The following is a 19,533-nucleotide window of genomic DNA, read 5'->3' as shown; positions in this document are numbered from 1 at the left end:
AGACAGAAGAAGAAGCAGGTTGGTGGACAGCAGGAGGAGCTCGTTGGGGACATGCTGAATTTGAGACCTCTGTTAGGTGTCCTGTGTGCAGGTGGACACATGGGTCTGGAAATCAGGAGAGAGTTCTGGATTACAGATATGCATCTGGGAGTCATCAGCATATAGAACATATTAAGCTACATGTTTGGATGAAAAAAGCTAGAGAAAATAAAGGAATACAGGAGAGATTCAAAAACAGAGAGCCCTGGGACACTCCAGTATTTTTGTGAAGCTGAGGTTATGTGCAGCTCTGGTCTTCTGTGCTGTCAATTGATTACAGACCTTTCGGCTCCCACGGCAAGCAAATGGAATAATAATAGCAGCTGACACTTACTGAGTGCCTACCGTTTGCCAGGTCCTTTATACAAATACTCACTTTGATCCCTCTGAAAATCCTATTAACTGAGTACTATTGTTGAAATTCCTTACATAACAAAGAAATGAAGCTTAAAGAGGTTAAATGACTTGCTCAAGGTTATGCAGCCAGTAAGCGGAGAAGTCAAGATTTGAACTCAGCAAGGCTGACTGCTTGGCTGCACGACTTCTCTGCCATCCTAAGGGAAATGGGGCATCCAGTTCAAACACCTGACTGAAAAGTCTTCCCACCTTTGTGACAGCAAAGTTGAGGGAGGCCCCACGGACAGGCCCCAGATGCAAAGCAGGGTGAAGAAGTTGGAAGCCCAGCCTTCAGGAACTAAAGCCTTGTTCTGTTTCCAAGGAGTGAGAAGCACTTTAGCTGACATGGGAATGTGGGGGGTAAAGGCTTGTGTGATGGGTGATGATCTGAGATTAAATGGAAACCTGTCATTCACTCATTCAACCAATCAATATTAATTGAGTATTTATTATATTCTGAGTATTGAAGGAGCTAGGGATACAGTGACTGTGTGCTGGTCAATGTTAAGCAACTGGCTTCCTATCAATCAATAAATCAATCAAATTGATTTGTAGCATTTGTTGATTTCCATGGTCTAAGTGCTCCTACTGTGGCTGATTTCAAACTACTACCATGATCTCTCTGAACAGAGAGTTGGGAAAAGATGTGACAACAGCCTCTCAGGAGTCAGTACAAGTTGGCTCTAACACATCACTGGATGTAGTAGTGAACAGGGTATCCCAGTGGGGAAAACAAGTAGTAAATAGGTTTTCATTATAATGAAATACAGTGACAGCTATGCTAAGGTAGGTACAGGGGGTACCAGACACTAGGCCAGGCAGGGGCAGCTTCTAGAAAGACCAATATTTAAACCAAGACCAATAGGATCAGTAGAAACTAGACAAAATGACACAGGTCAATTTGGGAGTTGGTGGGGGGAGGGTTCCCTGTCAAAGGGGAGCTAGGCATTAAGGCCAAGAAGGGAAAGAATATCAAATGAATGATGAAAGGCTGGAGGACAGAATTGAACAGAGGAGTGGTATGGGATGAAACCAGAGAGGCAGACAGGAGTCCAACCATGTAGAGTCTTAAAAACCACATGAAGGAATTTGAACTACACTGTGAAGATGATAGGGGGCCTTTGGAGAGTTTGAAACCCAGGCTGAGTTCTCAGAAGATCCCCTTGGAATGGAGACTGGATTCAAGGAAGTATGGAGAGGGGACACAGGGAGACCAGTAAGGAGATCATTGCACAATCCAGCTAGAAATGGTGGGTGACCAACGTGCTACCACCAAAGACAGAGGGAACTGGATATATTCCAGGGCCATCAAAGAAGTGGACAAATGGTTTGATAACTAATTGAATGTGACACATGAAGAAGAAGTCATGTCTGACTTGAGCATCTAAAGAGATGCTGCTACTGATCACCCGGAGGACACCCTTACACTTTCTGTGGGGGCAAGTCCAGGTCAGGCCTGTGGCCCTGGGCTCAGTCACTTAGAAAAAAAGAGGGGTGCAATTAGACTGTAAGGTCACATGAGGTGGACACTGAGCATGGGTACAGTCTCTTCAGTAAATCTATGATCCCTTTTGCAGGACTTGTTGTTTGGAGAGTTCATTTGCTAAAAATGATATCTACATTATCCTTTTGTCTCCCAAACCATCAGAAATGAACCCATCCTCTCAGCAAAATTCTGATGTTTTTATTTCATTGATTAGCTTCTCAGTCACCAGTCACTGAAACTTTTGTTGAACAAAAGTTTCGTTAAACATACCTCCTGGTAGAGACACTCATTAACTCTGCCAAAGCATGCTCACTGTCATGACAGTATAGACCCCTGTTAGAAAGATCCTTAGCAGAAAGCAGTGGCTATTTCTAATTTTACACAGCCTAACATCCCAGGGTTTTGTAATCAATTATAGCTTCAGCTGTTGCCTTGACAAATGGACCTAAAGTGAAAAAACTGTCCCCACAGATGGAAATGGCTGACAGGCACACTGAGAAGAGGGAGTTCAGGAGGACACTTTGGTCATGAGCAAGTGGGAGAATGAGGCCACTTGATGATGGGGAGTCAGGGTGACCATCTCTGTGGATTTGCACACCATTGTCCCGTGGCATTTCCTTCATTTTTCATAGTGGAAAACATGTCTACAAGGGTTTCTACAAGTGCTGTGCAACCATGCTCCCTTCAGGCTGGCTGTCCTGCGACAGAACGCTGTTTCCAGTGAGTCAGCCCAGGGCACCTCTGCAGCTGCAGCCAGGCCACCCGCCCCAGCCCACCATCCTGCAGTCCAGTCCTCCTGCCTCTGTCGCAGTGAGGAGCATGGCATGAACAGCGTGAGTTCATCTTCAGTTTTCTGTTGTGGAACTGAAATGCCTGACTTTGAGAGTGTGGTTCAGGCCACCACTTACATTTTTTTTTTTTTTTTTATTTATGATAGTCACACAGAGAGAGAGAGAGAGAGAGGCAGAGACACAGGCAGAGGAAGAAGCAGGCTCCATGCACCGGGAGCCCGACGTGGGATTCGATCCCTGGTCTCCAGGATCACGCCCCGGGCCAAAGGCAGGCACTAAACCACTGCGCCACCCAGGGATCCCCCACCACTTACATTTAAAAAAAATTGACTTCTGTGTAGCATAACTTCAGGGTTATTTTGGCAAAAGAATTTCTCAAAGATAGATTTTCATTAGCCCTGAATGGATGGACTCCTCTGCCTGTGGGGCCAGACATGATGGCGTGTCAGGTAGGCATTCTGGGTGTAGACAGATTCAGATTGAAATGCCCGATCCATGCTTTGGAAAGCATGAGGATATTCCCTTCCTTCTAATTGAGAGTGACGTGAAAAATCAAGTTACTGCAGCAGTTCTGTGTCACCTGGGTTCTTCAGTGTAAGTGGAGAAGCTGGCCTTGGCTAACCTGAGCAGGAGGGAATCTTCAAGAGGCAGGTACTTGGGACTCACAGCTGGGCCAGGCCTCAGAATGGTCCTGGGTGGATGCCAAGAGGGAGAGCCCTCCACCAGATCCTTGGTCCTGGAGTCACTGGCTGGGGGTCCACTTCCCTGAGGGATGTGGGGGACCCCAAGCCTGCCCCAGAGTGATGTAGAGGAAGGAGAGACTGACCTTTGGGGCTTCCAGGTGGGCTGACCACCAGGCTTTTCTTCCCCTATAACTATGCTTTGGTGATGGGAATGAGGGCAGAGGTCATTCCCAAGTTGGAAATTGGGGGTGGGTGGGTAGGGATGGGAATGTGTGCCCCATCTCATGTCAGTGCAGTGCCCTAGCTCATTGGCAGAGCCAGTCCATCCATCTTTAGGGCTTGAATCCTGGCCCAGGCTCCCTCTAGGGCGTTGGGGGTGGCATTGGGTGGATGAGGCCTGGGATGAGGACACTAGTAAGACAGGGCCACTTTGATTTAAGTTTTGAGCAAATCCAACATCAATGCCAACCATCCCAGTAAGCCCATCTCTCCTGATTTCCACCAGCATACTCTTATTTTTTGCAATTGTGCTTAACACACAGAAGCAGACACTTCCTGAGGATTCCCCACTCCCAAACAGTGTTTTGGTCACTATAAAGTTCTCATCCATCCTTAGAAATAAATTCAGCAAACAACGTGCTTTTAGTTGTCATGTGCCCTCATTGCTGCCTGCAGGGAATAATGCCATGACGATGTGACTTTCCACATGGTTTGTCCTCTAATTTCCCAGTTGCATCTGGCCAGGCCGAGCAGCTGTTGTTCTGACCAGGCTCTGATTTGCTCCTTCTAGTTTGAGCACCTAACTGGGACTGCACTTGCAGCCACACTTCTGGAGACCAATCACCTGCTGATACACCAGATTTAAGAAGATCCAGAGTCTCTTAACATAACACCCCAAATATCCAGGATATAATTAAGAACATTCATCATACAAAGGACAAGAAAAATGTCATCTTAAACAAGTTAGACTATCCAAAGACCCCAAAAGCCGAGATCCTGATGGATCTTAAAGTAGCCATCATAAAAATGCTTCAACAAGCAATCAAATATCTTTGAAACAAAAGAAGAATAGTAAAGCTCAGCAAAGAAACAGAAGATACAAAGAACTAAATCGAAATGTAGAACTGGAAAAATACAATAACTGAACATTTTAAAAACACAGTAAATAGGCTCAATATAGCAGGATGGAAAGGAATCTAAAGGAGAGTCATAAAAGTGGAAGACAGAACTATAGAAATTATCTCATCAGAACAACAGAGATAAAACGACTGAAAAAAAAAAAGAAAAGGAAAGGAAGAAAGAACTGAACCTGTGAAAATGTAGCAAAAACTATAGTATTTGTTAGAAGAGTAATTTCTGTTACTTTGCTTGGTGAGTACTTAGAAACGGTATCAAAAGCATGATCCATAAAAGAAAGCACTTGATAAGCTGGATTTTATCAAAGGTAAAAACTTTTGGGGGGCCTGGGTGGTGCAGTCAGGTAGGTGTCCAACTCTTGGTTTCAGCTCAGGTCATGATCTCAGGGTCGTGGGATTGGGCTCTGCACTCAGCATGGAGTCTGCTTGAGATTCTCTCCTTCACCCTTTGCCCCTCCTCCTCACTTATGTTCCCTCTCTCTCTCTCTCTCTCTCTGATAATAAATAAATAAATCTTTTTAAACAAAGTAAAAACATTTGCCCTATTAAAGATCCTGCTAGGATCTTTCTCCTCTAGAGAAGAGGAGAACATATTTGCAAACTACGTATCTGACAAAAATGTGTATCTAGAATATATCAGGATCTCTCAAAACTCAACAGGAAAAAAACCCATGAAATACCAAGTAGAAAATGGTCAAAAGACATGAACAGACATTTCACCAAAAGGACTATACAGATGGCAAATAAGTACATGAGAAGATATTCAACATCACTGGCCATTAGGGAAATGCAAACAAAAACCTTTGTATCACTACCTACCTGTGAGGACAGCTGGTTAAAATAAAAACTGGTAAAAACATCAAATGCTGGAAAGAATGTGGATCTCTCATACATTACTGGTGGGATGTAAATGGTATAGTCACTCTAGTAAGATAGTTTGATAGGTTCTTCAAAAGCTAAATATAAACCCTACAACCCAAAAAACATGCTCCTGCACATTTATCCCAGAGAATGAAAAATTAAGTTCACACAAAATACTGTGCACAAATGTTCACTATGTGTTTACCCATAAGGCTGGAAACAACCGAAATGTCCCCCAAAGGTGAATTGATGAACAAACGGTAATATGTCCATAATATGGAACCCAACTCAGCATTAAAGAAGAAAGAATTATTGATATACACAACTTGGATGGATCTCAGGGGCATTATGCTGAGTGAAAATGAAAAAAAAAAACAACCACCCTCAAAAGGTCACAGCTGTAGGATTTCACTCATGTAACATTCTCAAAAGAGCAAAACTCTCAAGATGTAGAACAGATTGGTAGTGGCCAAAGGCAGGAGGGGTGGGGGCAAAGGTGGGTTCATGAGGGAGATCTTCATGCTGACAGAGCAGTTCTGCACCTGGATTGTGCTGTTGCTTATGTGAATGTACGCGATAAAATTATGGAACCAGACACACGCATGATGCCAATGTCAGTTTCCTGGTGCTAACACTGCTCTGCAGTGATGTAAGATGTCACCACTGGGGTAAAATGGGTGATAGGTGTCTTTCTGAAGGGACCTTTCTGTATTACCTGCAGCTTCCTGTGGATCTATAAATCTATCTATCTATCTATCTATCTATCTATCTATCTATCTATCCATCTATCTATCTATCCTGAGGCTGTAACTGTCAACACATTCCAGATTAGCTCCCTAAGGCTAGCCTTCCCACCCTGGCTCTTTGGAAACCAAGGCTTCCTTGTGGGCCCAGTGGGCCCACCATGTGGGTGCCAAGCAGTGGTGGAGGAGGCAGGAGGGATCTAGCATTGGGTTGTGGCTAGGAAGGTGCTGGGCTGGGGCACTCTGTGACCAATAGGGCAAAGAAGGACAGGTGTGGGGCCAAGGCAGTGCCCAGTGTGCCCTCCTCCCAGAGCTGATGCTCTGCCTTCAAGAAGGAAAGAGCCAGGACAGGAAGTAGCTTAAGTGAACCCTCCTGCCCTCCTTCCGCCCCATCCACCTAAGGACTCCATCTGTCCTTTGACCCTGCAAATCCCCTCCCTAACCTGCCATCTCCTGCCTCTTCCCACTCACCCTCTGACCTCCACTCCTACCAGAGTTGTCTGCATTTGACAGATAAAGGATGGGGACTCAGAAGGGGTGAGCAGCTCCAGAATACACTCCCCAAGTGGTGTACTGGTCCCTTCGTCTCCAGAAAGCTGCTATGTCTGGGGACCTGGGGAGCAGGTGAGCTGAGTCTGAGCAGCTAAGCAGAGGACGTTCTCAATGCTGGGTCGCAGAAGTGATCCACCTGCCCCTCAAGTCCCAGTTACCTGAACTCTACCACACTCCCCACTGGCTCCCACAACCAGCAACTCTCAAAATGACTTAGGCACCACCATCTTAGAAGCACAGCCTGCCTCTCACCCAAATCTCTATCAAGTTCACCTTTCCCCCCTGCCCCCATACCTAGCTTCTTCACCACTCTCCTTAGTTTACCCCCGGATGCTAGGAATGCATTGACCTGAATGCCACCCGGGGGGCCACAATTTGAGTCTGTTCACCTCCACCTTGGCTGGAGCTGCAGGTGGGCCCCAGCTCACTGGGATCCACACTTCACTTGAGCTCCCACCCCACTGCCCCTGGAGCTGGAGCTGGAAAGACCCGGTTTCCTCCTCCTTCCCCACCTCCCAAGCATCCAATTCATCATCAGTTCCAGCTCTGCCTCTTAGAAAGGACCACCACCCTCTGGGTCCACAGACACCCTCCAGCTTCCCAGATGCACCTGTTCCCACCTGTCTCCTGCTCTGCCTCATTACCTCCATCCAGTCCTACACCTAGAGCAGCAGAGCAAATTCCACATCTCTCCCTGCAACCCTGCAGTGCTTCCTTGGCTCAGAGCATGCAGCCCACCACCTCACCCTCTCCAGGCTCTACCTACTGTCCTCACCCCACACCACTTTCCTCAGAGAGAGGGAATGGCCTCCCCCTCTGGCCTTCTCCACCCTGGTCTTCATCTCACATGTGCTCTTTGAAGACCCGCATCAGGCGGGAGCCTGCAGTTGAGAAGCACCTGCTGTTGTGACTGGAGTTAGCAGCCATAACATCAGAGTCCAAACCCAAGTTTAATATAAACTGGTTTAATATAAACTGGTTCTGGGCCAGAAATGGTCTCTGCAGAATTACCTGTGTGAGGATATTCTGCTTCTCTTTTCTATCAGAATGGCACCCACCTCAGTGGTTGGCTTTGAGATCTAGAGGAGTCAGCATGTGTGAAAGTGGTGACAAGGACGGGCAGGTTGTGCTCAGTGTCAGCTCTCTATGGAGAGCCATGGAGACCCCTGCCCATCCTCTGGAGAACACAGTGACTTGTGATGCCTGGTGGTGCCTATAATTTCAGGGTGTGCATTGCAATCACCCAGGGATTGTTTATTTTAAATAAATTATGTTTACGTGATTAAAGTGTTTATTTAAAGATCATATAAATCTTGAAATTCATGTTACTTCCCACTCCAGGAGGTGAACCCCAGTCCACCCCAGCTCCTTTTCTCTGCCCTCCTTCCTGGGTAGGGGGGTATATGGGGACATCACCATCACCATCACCATCACCATGGGCAAACGCTTCCAGGAAGCCATGCATGTTGCTGGCGGAGCTCTCTAGCTCATGGACATCAGCCTGCCTCTGACCCCACTGCTTCGCCTGTCCTTGGAGGCCTCCACTCCCCCTCCAGGCAGGAGCACCTGTCCTGAGCCTGGAGAAGCTCAACCTATGCCTCCTCTATGCTCACGGCCTGAGTCTCAATCTGGAACTTGCTCCCAGCCTCCTCATGCTGTGGCCAGGGGAGCCGAACTCTAGGGCAAGGCATTCAATTATGTTCTTCCTGTGATAGGAAGAACTGTGATACCCAGTGACAAAGCAGATTTCTCAGTCTTTGGTTTCCTTCTTCACACACTAAGAGCAAATCTTTTAGCTCAGACACTTTCTGAAAGAGAGATTTATTCCTTTCCCTCTTTTATTAAAAGCTTCTTTCACAAGTTCCAACTTTCTGTCGAATGTGTCAGATTTCTCGATGCATTTCATTTCCACAGGCAGGCCTCCCAGGTTTTGGCCTCTCTCATTTAAGGCATGGTGTCTTTTGCTCCCTCCAAAGAGAACTCCCCAGAAGATGAAGGCTTCCCAAATGACATGCCACCAGGATACCAGGCTGAAGTTGGTCCCAGGCCAGAGGTCTGAGGGCCAGGCCCACCAGTATGTCCACACAGTGACCTAATATGGGGATGGCAATCTGAGTGGTTCCAAGCGCTGGTCAGGCCTCGGCATTCAGCCACAACTGAGTGACATTTGGAGGGGTCAGCCTCCCACAGGGGGAGGAACCTCTACCTTCACAGTCTCTGTCCTGGCTCCTCCACTGGAGGAGATGTCCAGGGGACTCATTTTTCCCTGCACTAAACTCTTGGACAGCCAGGCATCCAAGGGAATCTCTGGCCCTATGCTAAGTTGGGTGGAATTCCTGGACTGTCAAGTGTCTGGTAGCCTCATTCACCCTTTGTTGAGCTGGGGTGGCAGAGCTTCCAGTTGGTCAGGTGTCCAGGGGACTCTTTTGCCCTGTGGTGAGCTGGGTCAGAGGGCTCTGGCTTGAAGGGTTTGCATTCAGCCCATTGTCCAGGAGATTTGTTTATCCTGTGCTGAGCAGGGTTGGAGAATCCCTGGTCCGTTGGTGTCCATGGGGCCTCATCTGCCCTGTGTTGAGCCACGTCCAAGGTCTCCCAGTCACTTGGCTATACAGGGGCTCATTGCCCTGAACTGAGCCTGGTTATAGGGCTCACAAGAGGCTCCCAAACAGCGGAGTCTGTGACACTCACTTTGACCTATGAAATGGACAAATGCATTGCTTGCGGTTGTCTGGGTGGCCAGGGGACTCATTTGTCCTTTGCTGATTGGTAGCAGAGCTTCTGGTCTGCAGCATGTCCAGGGAACTCATTTGCCTCACGCTGAGCAGGGTGGGGTGGCTTCTAGTTGGAGGGCTCCTACTAGCTCAGATATCTGGGGAATTCATTTGGTCCATTCTAACTGGGGTCAAAGTAGTCCTGGTCCCAGAGTGCCCCTTCAGCCTGTTGTCCTGGGGACCCCTTTGCCCTGTGCGAGTTGGTTCAGAGAATTCTCCATCATCAAGGTATCCAGGGAATTATTTTGCTCTGTGCTGAACTGGGTTGGTGGGCTCCTGATGGGCCCAGTGTCTGGAGGACTCCATAGCCCTGTGCTAAATTGATCCAGAGAATTCCCCACTGGCCAGGGGTGGAAGTCACTCAATTGCCTTGTGCTGATTTGGGTCAGAAGGCTAGTGGTTGGCTGAATATATGGGGGATTTGTTCACCCTGTGCTGATCTGGGTCAGTGGGCTCCTGGTCAGTGGGCTCTTGATTGGCCCAGCTAGAAGACATGATGCCTGTGCTCTGCTGAGCTGGAAGGCTCCCAGATGGCTCAGTGTCCAGGCAACTTGTTTTCATCATGCCAAGCTGGGACAGAGGGCCTGTGGTACACGGGTGCCCAGTGGGCTCACTGTTCTGGAGACATTAGCCCTATGCTGAGTTAGTTCAGAGAATTCTATTGGCCAGGGGTCCAAGGGTCTTGCTTGCCTTGTGCTGACCTGGGTCAACGGGCTTGTCATCAGCCAGGTGTCCAGGGGATTAGTTTACCCTGTACTGAACTGGGTTGGTGGGCAACTTGTGGGCTTAGTGTCTGGGGGGCTCCATAGCCCTGTGCTAAGTTGGCTCAGAGAATTCCTCATTAGCAAAGGATCTCAGGGACTTGTTTGCTTTGTGCTGATGTGGGTCAGAAAGCTTGTGGTCAGCTGGGTGTCCTGGGGATTAGTTCACCAGATAAGATGGATCACAGGGCTCCTGGTTGGCCTAGTATCTAGTAGACTCAATTGCCCAAATGCCCTGTGTCCTGCTGGGTAGAGGGTTCCCAGTTGGAGGGCTCCTGGCTGGCCTAGTATCTAGTGGACTCAATTGCCCAAATGCCCTGTGTTCTGCTACGTTGAGGACTCCCAGTTGTAGGACTCCAAGTTGGCCTAATGTCTAGGCAACTTGTTTATCTTATGCTGAGCTGGGTCAAAGGCCTTTGGTACAAGGGCCCAGTGTGCCCACTATTCTGGGGACTCCTTAGCCCTATGTTGCATTGCTGCAGAGAATGCCCCATCAGCCAGGGGTCTACGGGACTTTGTCACCTGTGATGATCTGGGTCAGGGGATTCTGGCCAGAGGGCTCCTGGTTGGCCCAGCTGGAAGACTTGATTGCCCTGTGCTCTGTTGAGGTGGAGAGCTCCTAGTTAGCCTAGTGTCCAGGCAACTTGTTTGGCCTATGCTGAGTGTGGTCAGAGGATTTGTGGTATGTGGGTGCCCAGTGGGCTCACCGTCCTGGGGACTGGTTAGCCCTCTGCTGACCAGAGGTCTTGGAGAATTTTCCATTGGCCAGGTGTTCAAGGGACTTGGTGGCCATATGCCATATGTGGTGGGCTGGGGGGTCGGGGGAATTAGTTCATCCTGTGATGAGCTGGGTAAGAGGGCTCCTGGTTGGCCTGGTGTCTGGTGGACTCTGTTGCCCTGTGCTCTGCTAAGTTGGAGGGCTCCTGGTTGGCCTAGTGTTCAGGCAACTTGTTGACTCCATGCTGACCTGGGTTAGAGGGCTTTGGGAACAAGGACACCCAGTGAGCCCACTGTCCTTGGAACTGGTTAGGCTTTTGCTAAGTTGGTTCAGAAAATTTCTCATCAGCCAGGGCTCCAGAGGACTGGCTTGCCCTGAAATGATGTGGGTCAAAGGGCTGGTCATTAGCCAGGTGTCCAGGGAATTAGCTGGCTCTGTGCTGAACTGGGTCAGTGGGCTCCTGGGTGGGCCCACTGTCTGGTGGTGTCCATTGTCCTGTATTGAGTTGGTTCAGAGAATTCCTCATTGGTGGAGAGTGCAGGGGACTTGATTGCCTTGTGGCTAATTGGGGTCAGTTAGTTCCTGGTTGAGGGGCTCCTGGTTGGCCCCTCAGCTGATTGATTGCCCTGTGCTCTGCTGAGTTGGAGAACTCCTTGTACATCCAGGTAACTTTTTTTGTGCCACACTGAGCTGGGTCAGAGGCTGTTACTATGAGGGTGCCCACTGCCCTGGGGACTGGTTAGCACTATGCTGAGTTTGGAGCATTTTCCATCGGTCGGGGGACTTGGTAGCCTTGTCCTCATCCTCATCAAAAAGCCTGCCATCAGCCCGGTGTCCAGGGAATTAGTTTGCCCTGTGCTGAACCGAGCTGGTGAGCTTCGGGTAGGCCCAGGCTCTGGGGGACTCCACAGCGCTGTGCTAAGTTGGTCAGAGAACTCCCCAACGGCCAAGGGTATGGGAGACGGTTCATCTTGTACTGATGGGCTGGAAAGCTTGGCATCACCTGGGTGTCCAGGAGATTCATCCTGTTCATCCTGTGAAGAGCTAGGTCACCGGGCTCCTGGTTGGCTTAGTGTCTGGTGGACTCAAGTGCCCTGTGTTCTGCTGCGTTGAGGGCTCCCAGTTGGAAGGCTCTTGGTAGGCCCAGTGTCTAGGCAACTTGTTTACCCCATGGTGGGCTGGGGCAGAGGGCTTTGGCAGAAGGGGGCCTAGTGGGCTCACTGTTCTGGGGACTTGTTAGCCTTGTACTGAGTTGATTTAGAGAATTACCCATTGTCTGGAGGTCCAGGGGATTTGGTTGCCTAGTGATGATCTAGGTCAATGGCTCGTGGTCAAAGGGCTCTTGGTTGGTCCAGCTGGAAGACTCAATTGTTCTGTGCTCTGTTGATTTGGAGGGCTCCCAGTTGGAGGGCTCCTGGCAAGCCTAGCATCCTGGAGACTTGTTGGCCCACGCTGAGTTGGGTCAGAGACCTCCACATCAGCTATATTTCTGGGAGATTCTTTCAGAGAATCTGTACTGTGGGGTTGGTGTGCTTCCACTTCTACATGTGTCTAGAGGATTAGTTTCTCCTGTGTTGACCCTGGAAACGAAGCTCCAGCTCAGCAGAATGTCCAGGGGATCCTCAGGACATGACACTGGCTTCCCTGTGCTGAGCCAGGTTATGACCCCAGAGGATTAGAGGGGCTCTGCCCGACTGGATGAGGATACGTTAAACTGTGCTTCTCAGAGCCCCCCACATTTTTGCCAAATAGGACTGATTAAGGGGGTGGTCTGGCCAGCCCTGCTGCGGGGCTTGGGTCCAGGTGATGCCCAGTGCTGGTATAAAGACTTACAGGATCCCAGAGGGGCAGAAAGGTAGAAGTGCACATGAAGTGGAGTGAATAGTGTGGGTGAGAGGTTGGGGTAGGACCACTCAGGGAGAAGTTGCCAGTGGCAGGAATGCAGAACCTGGAAGAGAACCCGAGTTGAAGCTGCTGCAACAGAGGGGCCCTCTCTGCCTCCAGCGATGCTTTTGGCAGGTGCTGGACTTTTCTCTCTTTTCTTTTAAGATTTTATTTATTTATTTATGAGAGAGAGAGAGAGAGAGAATGATAGAGAGGCAGAGACATAGGCAGAGGGAGAAGCAGGCTCCCTGCAGGGATCTGATGCAGGACTTGATCCCAGGACCCCAGGATCACGACCTGAGCCAAAGGCAGACACTCAACCACTGAGCCACCCAGGCGTGCTTGGTGCTGGGCTTTTCTAACAGCCAGGGTTCATCCCAATGCCTCCTGTGGGAACCACTGCACCCCAGCCAATCACCAGGAGGCTCTCAGCTTGGTCTTGTTCATGCGGTCAATCACCAGGAAACTCAGCTGGTCAATCATCAGGTGGCTCTCACCATGGCCCACATGACATCATCACCTGGACTTCATATTTTTAAAGGAAAATATGTTAACTTGTTTTTAGAAGAAACATTACTGTTTGGAATGTATTTATAATAAAGTTCATGGGGCAGCAGCAAGAGTCAATGAGTACAAAGTCAAAGATGTCACTCGGAATCACCATCAGTAATCGTAATAACACCAATCTTAATCAATACATGGGGCATTACACCCCACAAAGGGTCACACTTCAGTAGTAAAGCTAAAATGGCACCAGAGCAAATGTTACTCTAAACTTATCCTAAAAAAATTTTTTTAAAGCCTATAAAATGGTACCTTTTAACAATAAAAAGAATAAGTCTGGCAAGGATGAAGCTGATTCACAAGTAATTTAACTGCTCGCTGAAACAAAATTCAGCCCTCATAATATGGTGATAACAAAATGAAGTGTTTCAACACGTTAACACTCTAAACGCTTAATGTCCAGTGTCCAATGAAACATTACTAAATATCCAAAGAAGCTTGAAAATGGGACTTGAATCATACCCAGGAGAAAATTCAACCAGAGAAAAAAAACAAACCCCAAATGACAGATAAGAATGCTAAAAGAGCCAATTATAAACATGCCCAAGAATTTAAAGGAAAATAAATATAATGAGGAGAGAAAGGGAGACGGTAAAGGAGGATCAAATAGAATTTTGGAAATGAAAAAATAAACCAAATAGGCTTTTAAAAAATTATATGATGCACAAAAAGAAAAAAGATGAATGAGCCTGAAGCTATAGCAACAAAAACTTTCCAAACTGAAGCACAGAGAGACAAGGAGACCAAAAATAAATGGAACAGAGCTTCAGTGACTTGTAGGACGATATAAGAAGGAGGGGAGGTCGAAGGAGGTAATGGCCTTAAAATTTCCCAACTAGAAAAAACTATAAACCCACAGATCCAGGACATTCAATGAACCCCAAGCAGAAAAACATACATGCAGAAACTCATACATGGCATACCATAATGAAGGTGTGGAAGCCAGTGGCAAAGATAAACTCTCAAAAGCAGTCAGAGAACAAAAAGACTTATTATACACAGGGGGAATAAGAGAGCTGCCAAGGTTTCATTAGAAGAAAATGCAAACCAAAAAATGTTGAATGACATCTTTAAAGTTTAGAAAGAAAAAAAAAACACACGTAAATTTAGTATTCTAAATCTAGCAAAAATAAGCAAAATAAAGACATTTTCAGACATATAAAAACAGAGAATTTGCTGTGAGTGGACTTACACCACAAGAAATGTTAAAGGGAGTTCTTCAGGCCAAAGCAACAAAGACTGCAGAAATGGGAAATGGGAAATTATAAATATAATATTACAATTTAAAAATATAAAATATATAACAAATATTTTTTTCTCATTTAAAACTTACCTCTACAGGATAATTGACTTTTTAAGGAAATATAAAAGCAATGCACTGTTGAGCCTGTAATATGTATAAAGTGAAATGTATGACAACAATTACACAAAGGTCAGGAAGAGATATATGGAAATGTATTGTGAGGTTTGTACAGTGAATATATGTGTGTGTGTGTGTGTATGTGTGTGTGAAGTAAAATAATATTTGGTGGCAGACAATGATAAATTAGAGAAACGTGTTGTAAATCCTAGAATAATCACTAGAGCACCCCACCCCCGCAAGAAAAAAGGAAAAATAGAGGGGCGGCTGGGTGGCTCAGTTAGTTAAGTGTCTGCCTTTGGCTCGGGATGATCTGGGGTCCTGGGATCGAACCCCACATCACATCATTGGGCTCCCTGCTCAGGGGGGAGTCTGCTTTTCCCTCTCCCCTGCCCCTCCCCCCACTCTATTCTCTCTTGCTCACTCTGCTTTCTCACTCCCTCAAATAAATTTAAAAAATCTTTAAAAAAGAGGAAAAATAGCTAATAAGTCATCAGTGAAGACAAAAATGGGAATACAAGAAATAAATTCAATAAATCAAAAATAAACAGAAAAAGAAGTGAAAGAAAAGAACAGATAGGACAAAGAAAAACAGCAACATGGTAGACTTAGCGATGATTATGTTCAACATAAATGGTCTAAGGGATCCTCAAAAAAAAGGAGGGGAGCATAACCCCCACCCCAAATTAGGAGGGAAACACGATTTATTTCTATGTGATTCATTTCCCAAATGGACTCATGTCCCTTGATTAAAGCCGAAATGGGATTTCTACATTCAGAGTCAGGCTTGGCTGACAGGTTACCAGGGTAACCTGTAGCTCTGGGAGAGCTACTGTTCCTCCCACTGACTGTGGCTCTGGATAGAAAGTGCTCAGCTATTTGTGTGAGGATTGGATTTGTGTGACCATTTGCAGCTCATGAGAGGAAAATGCTTTCCATACAGTTGCTTTCTGCCCAGGTCAGAGGTGGGAACCATGGGCTCCGGACTCAGGCTATCAGGTTTTAATACTGGCTCCAGCACTCACTGTGTGAATTGATACATGACATCTTTGAGCCTATTTTCTTATCTCCAAAATATGAACACCTCTTGGGCCGCCTGTGTGGCTCAATTGGTTGAGTGTCTGCCTTTGGCACAGGCCAGGATCCCAGGGTCCTGGGATTCAGCCCCTAATTGGGCTCCCTGTTCAGCAGGGAGTTTGTTTCTTCCTCTGCCTCTACCCCTTCCCCCAGCTCATGCTCTCTCTCCCTCTCTCATGCTTTCTCTCTCTCTCTCTCTCTCTCTCTCTATCTCTCAAATAAAATCTTTAAAAATTTAATTAACTAATTAATTAATTAATTATGAGCATTCATTTTGTAATCCTGTTGGGAAGATGAAACGTGTTCCTAAGAATAAAATGCTTTACAAACTATAGTGAGCCCACACAAAAATTAAAAATAAAAAAAAAAGTATAGTAGGCAACTAACTGATATTAACACACATGATGTTACCCAGTGGACATGGTAACTAATCACAGCCACTGTTTCCCGAACTTTTTTTTTTTAAGATTTTATTTATTTATGAGAGAATTTATACACACAGAGAGAAAGGCAGAGACACAGGCAGAGGGAGAAGCAGGCCCCATGCAGGGAGCCCAACGTGGGACTCGATCCCAGGTCTCCAGGATCACGCCCTGGGCTGAAGGTGGCGCTAAACCGCTGAGCCACGGGAGCTGCCATTTCCCGAACTTTTACTACATGCTGTGCACTGAGCTAAGTAAAAGTTTTTATACACTACCATAAGGAATCCACATAACAAGCCCTCGAAGTATTTATCCTTATTTTAGAAATCATGTTTCAGAGAAGTTAAGTGACCTGTCCATGGTCACACAGCTAGTGGAAGTGTCAGAACTTCTTAGACCTGGACTAGTTTGGGTCTTCTGTGAGTTTATTTACCCCCACATACATTTATTGAGGACCTACTACTCTTAACCACCACGTAACACCGCATCCCTCAACGTTCTATGATTGTCTTTGAGCAAAGAGTCAAAGCTGATAATGCAGGCTTTTGCATCGTAAAGAGACTATGTTCACAATACTATTGATTTATACTTCATTCTTTTCCTAAAAGTCACCGGTGTTATTTGCTTTCCCCAGCAAACAAGAAGAGATGAGGCTTTGCATTCCTCCTCAAGCAGAAAACTGCCTCCTTTGATGGGAAGTTGGAGCAGTACCCAGAGGCCAAGAATCTTCTCTCACATTGGCAAGCCACTGATTGATTAATCACCTGCATCTACCTATTATGCCCCAGGCACATACTATGCTTTGCTTTCCCAAGCAGATTACCTCATTTAATCCTCGCAGCTAGTCTAGGAGGTGCTATTATCATCATCTGCTTTATAAATGAGGAACCTAAGGCATGCAAGATTTCCCTCTGAGGGGCCCGCGTTCAATAATTCACTGTGCTCACAGAGCTGTAGGGTGGCAGAGCTGGGCTTTGAATCCAGGCAACTGCTAGGGCCTGGGTGCTTGCTTCATGTTATTTCTCTCTGTGCTGAGGAGAGTTGAATTTCCTCAGTTAAATGCTCAGAGGATACAATTCTACCTCCTGTCAACGATGCTAGGCCCTACCTACTGGCTACAGCTTGAGGGGTGTCTCCAAAAGACCCTCACCTCCCTCGGTCAGAAAAAAAGCTTAGATGTGGACACAGCAGGAGCTCAGTAAATGTCTGAGGAAGGAAGGGAGAAATACAAGAGAAAAGGAGGGAGGGAGATGAAAGAAGAGAGAATCTGAACAGGATTTCTGAAGGGGGTCCCACCTTCTGCAGCTTTCTCCTCTCTGCCTCCACCGAAGAGCGAACAGACTTGATTTCTAGGGTATGTTTCTTCACCAAGTCTTCCAGCCGCTTCACTAACTGGTCTTTGAGATGTTTCTTCTCCTCTTCTGTCTGATGTTTGATTTTACGAAGGTCTTCTTCATATTGTTGCTTCATATATTCCATCTCTATATTCGCCTCTTTCTTGGTCTGTAAAAAAAGAAAAAGGCCCTTGTAAACCTGCCAGCATGAGGCGGGGAGCAAGGAATTGCCATTGGTACAACATTTACACGCTGATTTTACAGCATGTAGTACAAGATGCCATAAAGTTCGTAAGACCGTATTTCTCATCTTCGTAAGAGACTTCACTCTATCCACCATCAGCAAAGGGCTCCTTAGAATTGTGTACCTCTGGTCACAGGAGCAGACGTTCCAGCCCACTAGGGCGGTGTCTCAAGAATGCTTTACTTGTTTCGATTTGGAACCAATAGTGGGAGTCCTGTGCAAGTTTCCAGTTTCCCAGGAGCCAATGATAGAAGTTGGGAGAATTTTGCTATATTCCTTAGTAGCCTAATTCCAAGTGGCAAGAAGTTTGCTGGAACTTCACACCCACACATCTACCCCTAAAACCATGGGACCTGCTGCTGCCAAGTGGTTGTCATAGTTGGAGACTGGCCTCTACCCAAAGCTCAATCTGGCAAAGCCTCCTGTGACTTCTCCATTCCCAGGAATGGGTCAGACATTACCTGTACGTCTGGGCCTCCTTTGGTGCACAAACACTCCTTGGGAAGGCTTGGGTCCTGCTGAGGATGAAGACTGCGGCTTTCAAGGTCATTCACCTTCCCTAGGGCTTCCTTCTCTGAAACTAGTTCCGTCTTCATGTCATCTGCAAGTGTAAGTTTTAACATCATTTAAAATGCCCCTGGCCTTGACCTTGTACTCAAGGTCTTCTGCAGCCAGGTACCTATTCTGCTCTTTGACTATTTTGCCCGTCACTGCCTAGTGGACTTCCTGCTCGGTGGCCTTCTGGCCCTCAAGCGCTGTCAAAGTGGTGATTGTCGTCTTTGCTCCTGCAGCATCCTGAGTTCAAACGGTTGCCCTGTTCTAGCTTCTTAAACTAATTATCGTCAAAGCTTTTTGATGGTGCTTTCCATACGTTGAAAAAAACATTGAGCACATTCCTGGATATATATACTTTCGAAAGATTTAAATGCAAAGCATAAGACAAAAAATAAATATAACTAGAAATGCTCATTGTTTTCTTCCCATATTCTCAGGAGGTATCCATGCCCTACTTTTGAAAACACTGCACTAAATCCTCCACATACTCCTGGTTCCAACTCAAACCTCTCCTCCTCCACTCTTTTCCAGCCCATGGTGACTTCTTTCCCGGACACTTCGTTCCCTTGTTGCCTGGGCCACCATATGATACCATATTGCTCTGGGCTGTGAAGTCACTGTCCCATATGCTCCCTAGGGGCAGAGCCCATGTTTTGTGCCTTTGTTACATCTCCTAGTATCAAGCTGATCACACTGTGGGTATTCAAGAACTTTCTGATAAAAGACTCTACTGGAAGGCACTCTGCAGTGGCCTCGAGCTAGTGGCCTTGAGGTAGCCACTTAGCCTTCCTCAGCCTCGTTTCTTCATCTTGACCATGGGGGACACTGATGACACCCGCTCACAGACCTATTGGAAAGACCCAGTAACGAGACTGTGTGAAATCATGGGAAAAATACGAAGTGTTGCTTAAGCATGGATGAAAAGCCAGGGCGGAGAAGTTCGGGCATGTGGTAGGCCCAGGGAAGAAGTATTTGAGGGCAAAAGGTCCCTCTGTATCATGCCTTTTAGCTCTCTGTATTGTGGCAGCTCTGGGAGGCAGCTCACCTGTCCCCTCCTGGACTGAGCTCACCTACCAGGAGTCAGATCACACAGCTCTGCCCCTCGCTCTGCTCCCTCCACGTCTCAAGGCTGCAAGAAGCACCAGCCAACCTGACA

The 19,533-nt window shown here is 47.0% G+C and overlaps 1 protein-coding gene across 1 annotated transcript in view; it reads right to left on the bottom strand.

Annotated features, from left to right (window-relative positions):
• FAM184B (family with sequence similarity 184 member B) overlaps positions 1–19,533 on the bottom strand; it is a 132,481-nt gene that overhangs the window by 50,333 nt on the left and 62,615 nt on the right. Inside the window, exons 4-5 of the mRNA XM_025438386.3 lie at positions 18,284–18,423; positions 17,541–17,747 (exon numbers count right to left, since the gene is read on the bottom strand). Coding sequence (XP_025294171.3) covers positions 17,541–17,747; positions 18,284–18,423 — 347 coding nt within the window. The remainder of the gene's footprint in view (positions 1–17,540; positions 17,748–18,283; positions 18,424–19,533) is intronic.

Source organism: Canis lupus, chromosome 3 (genome assembly GCF_003254725.2).
Source record: "Canis lupus dingo isolate Sandy chromosome 3, ASM325472v2, whole genome shotgun sequence".
In the NCBI taxonomy this organism is placed as follows: Eukaryota; Metazoa; Chordata; class Mammalia; order Carnivora; family Canidae; genus Canis; species Canis lupus.
Note: the sequence above shows the minus strand (reverse complement) of the source record. Positions and strands in the feature narration are given on the sequence as shown.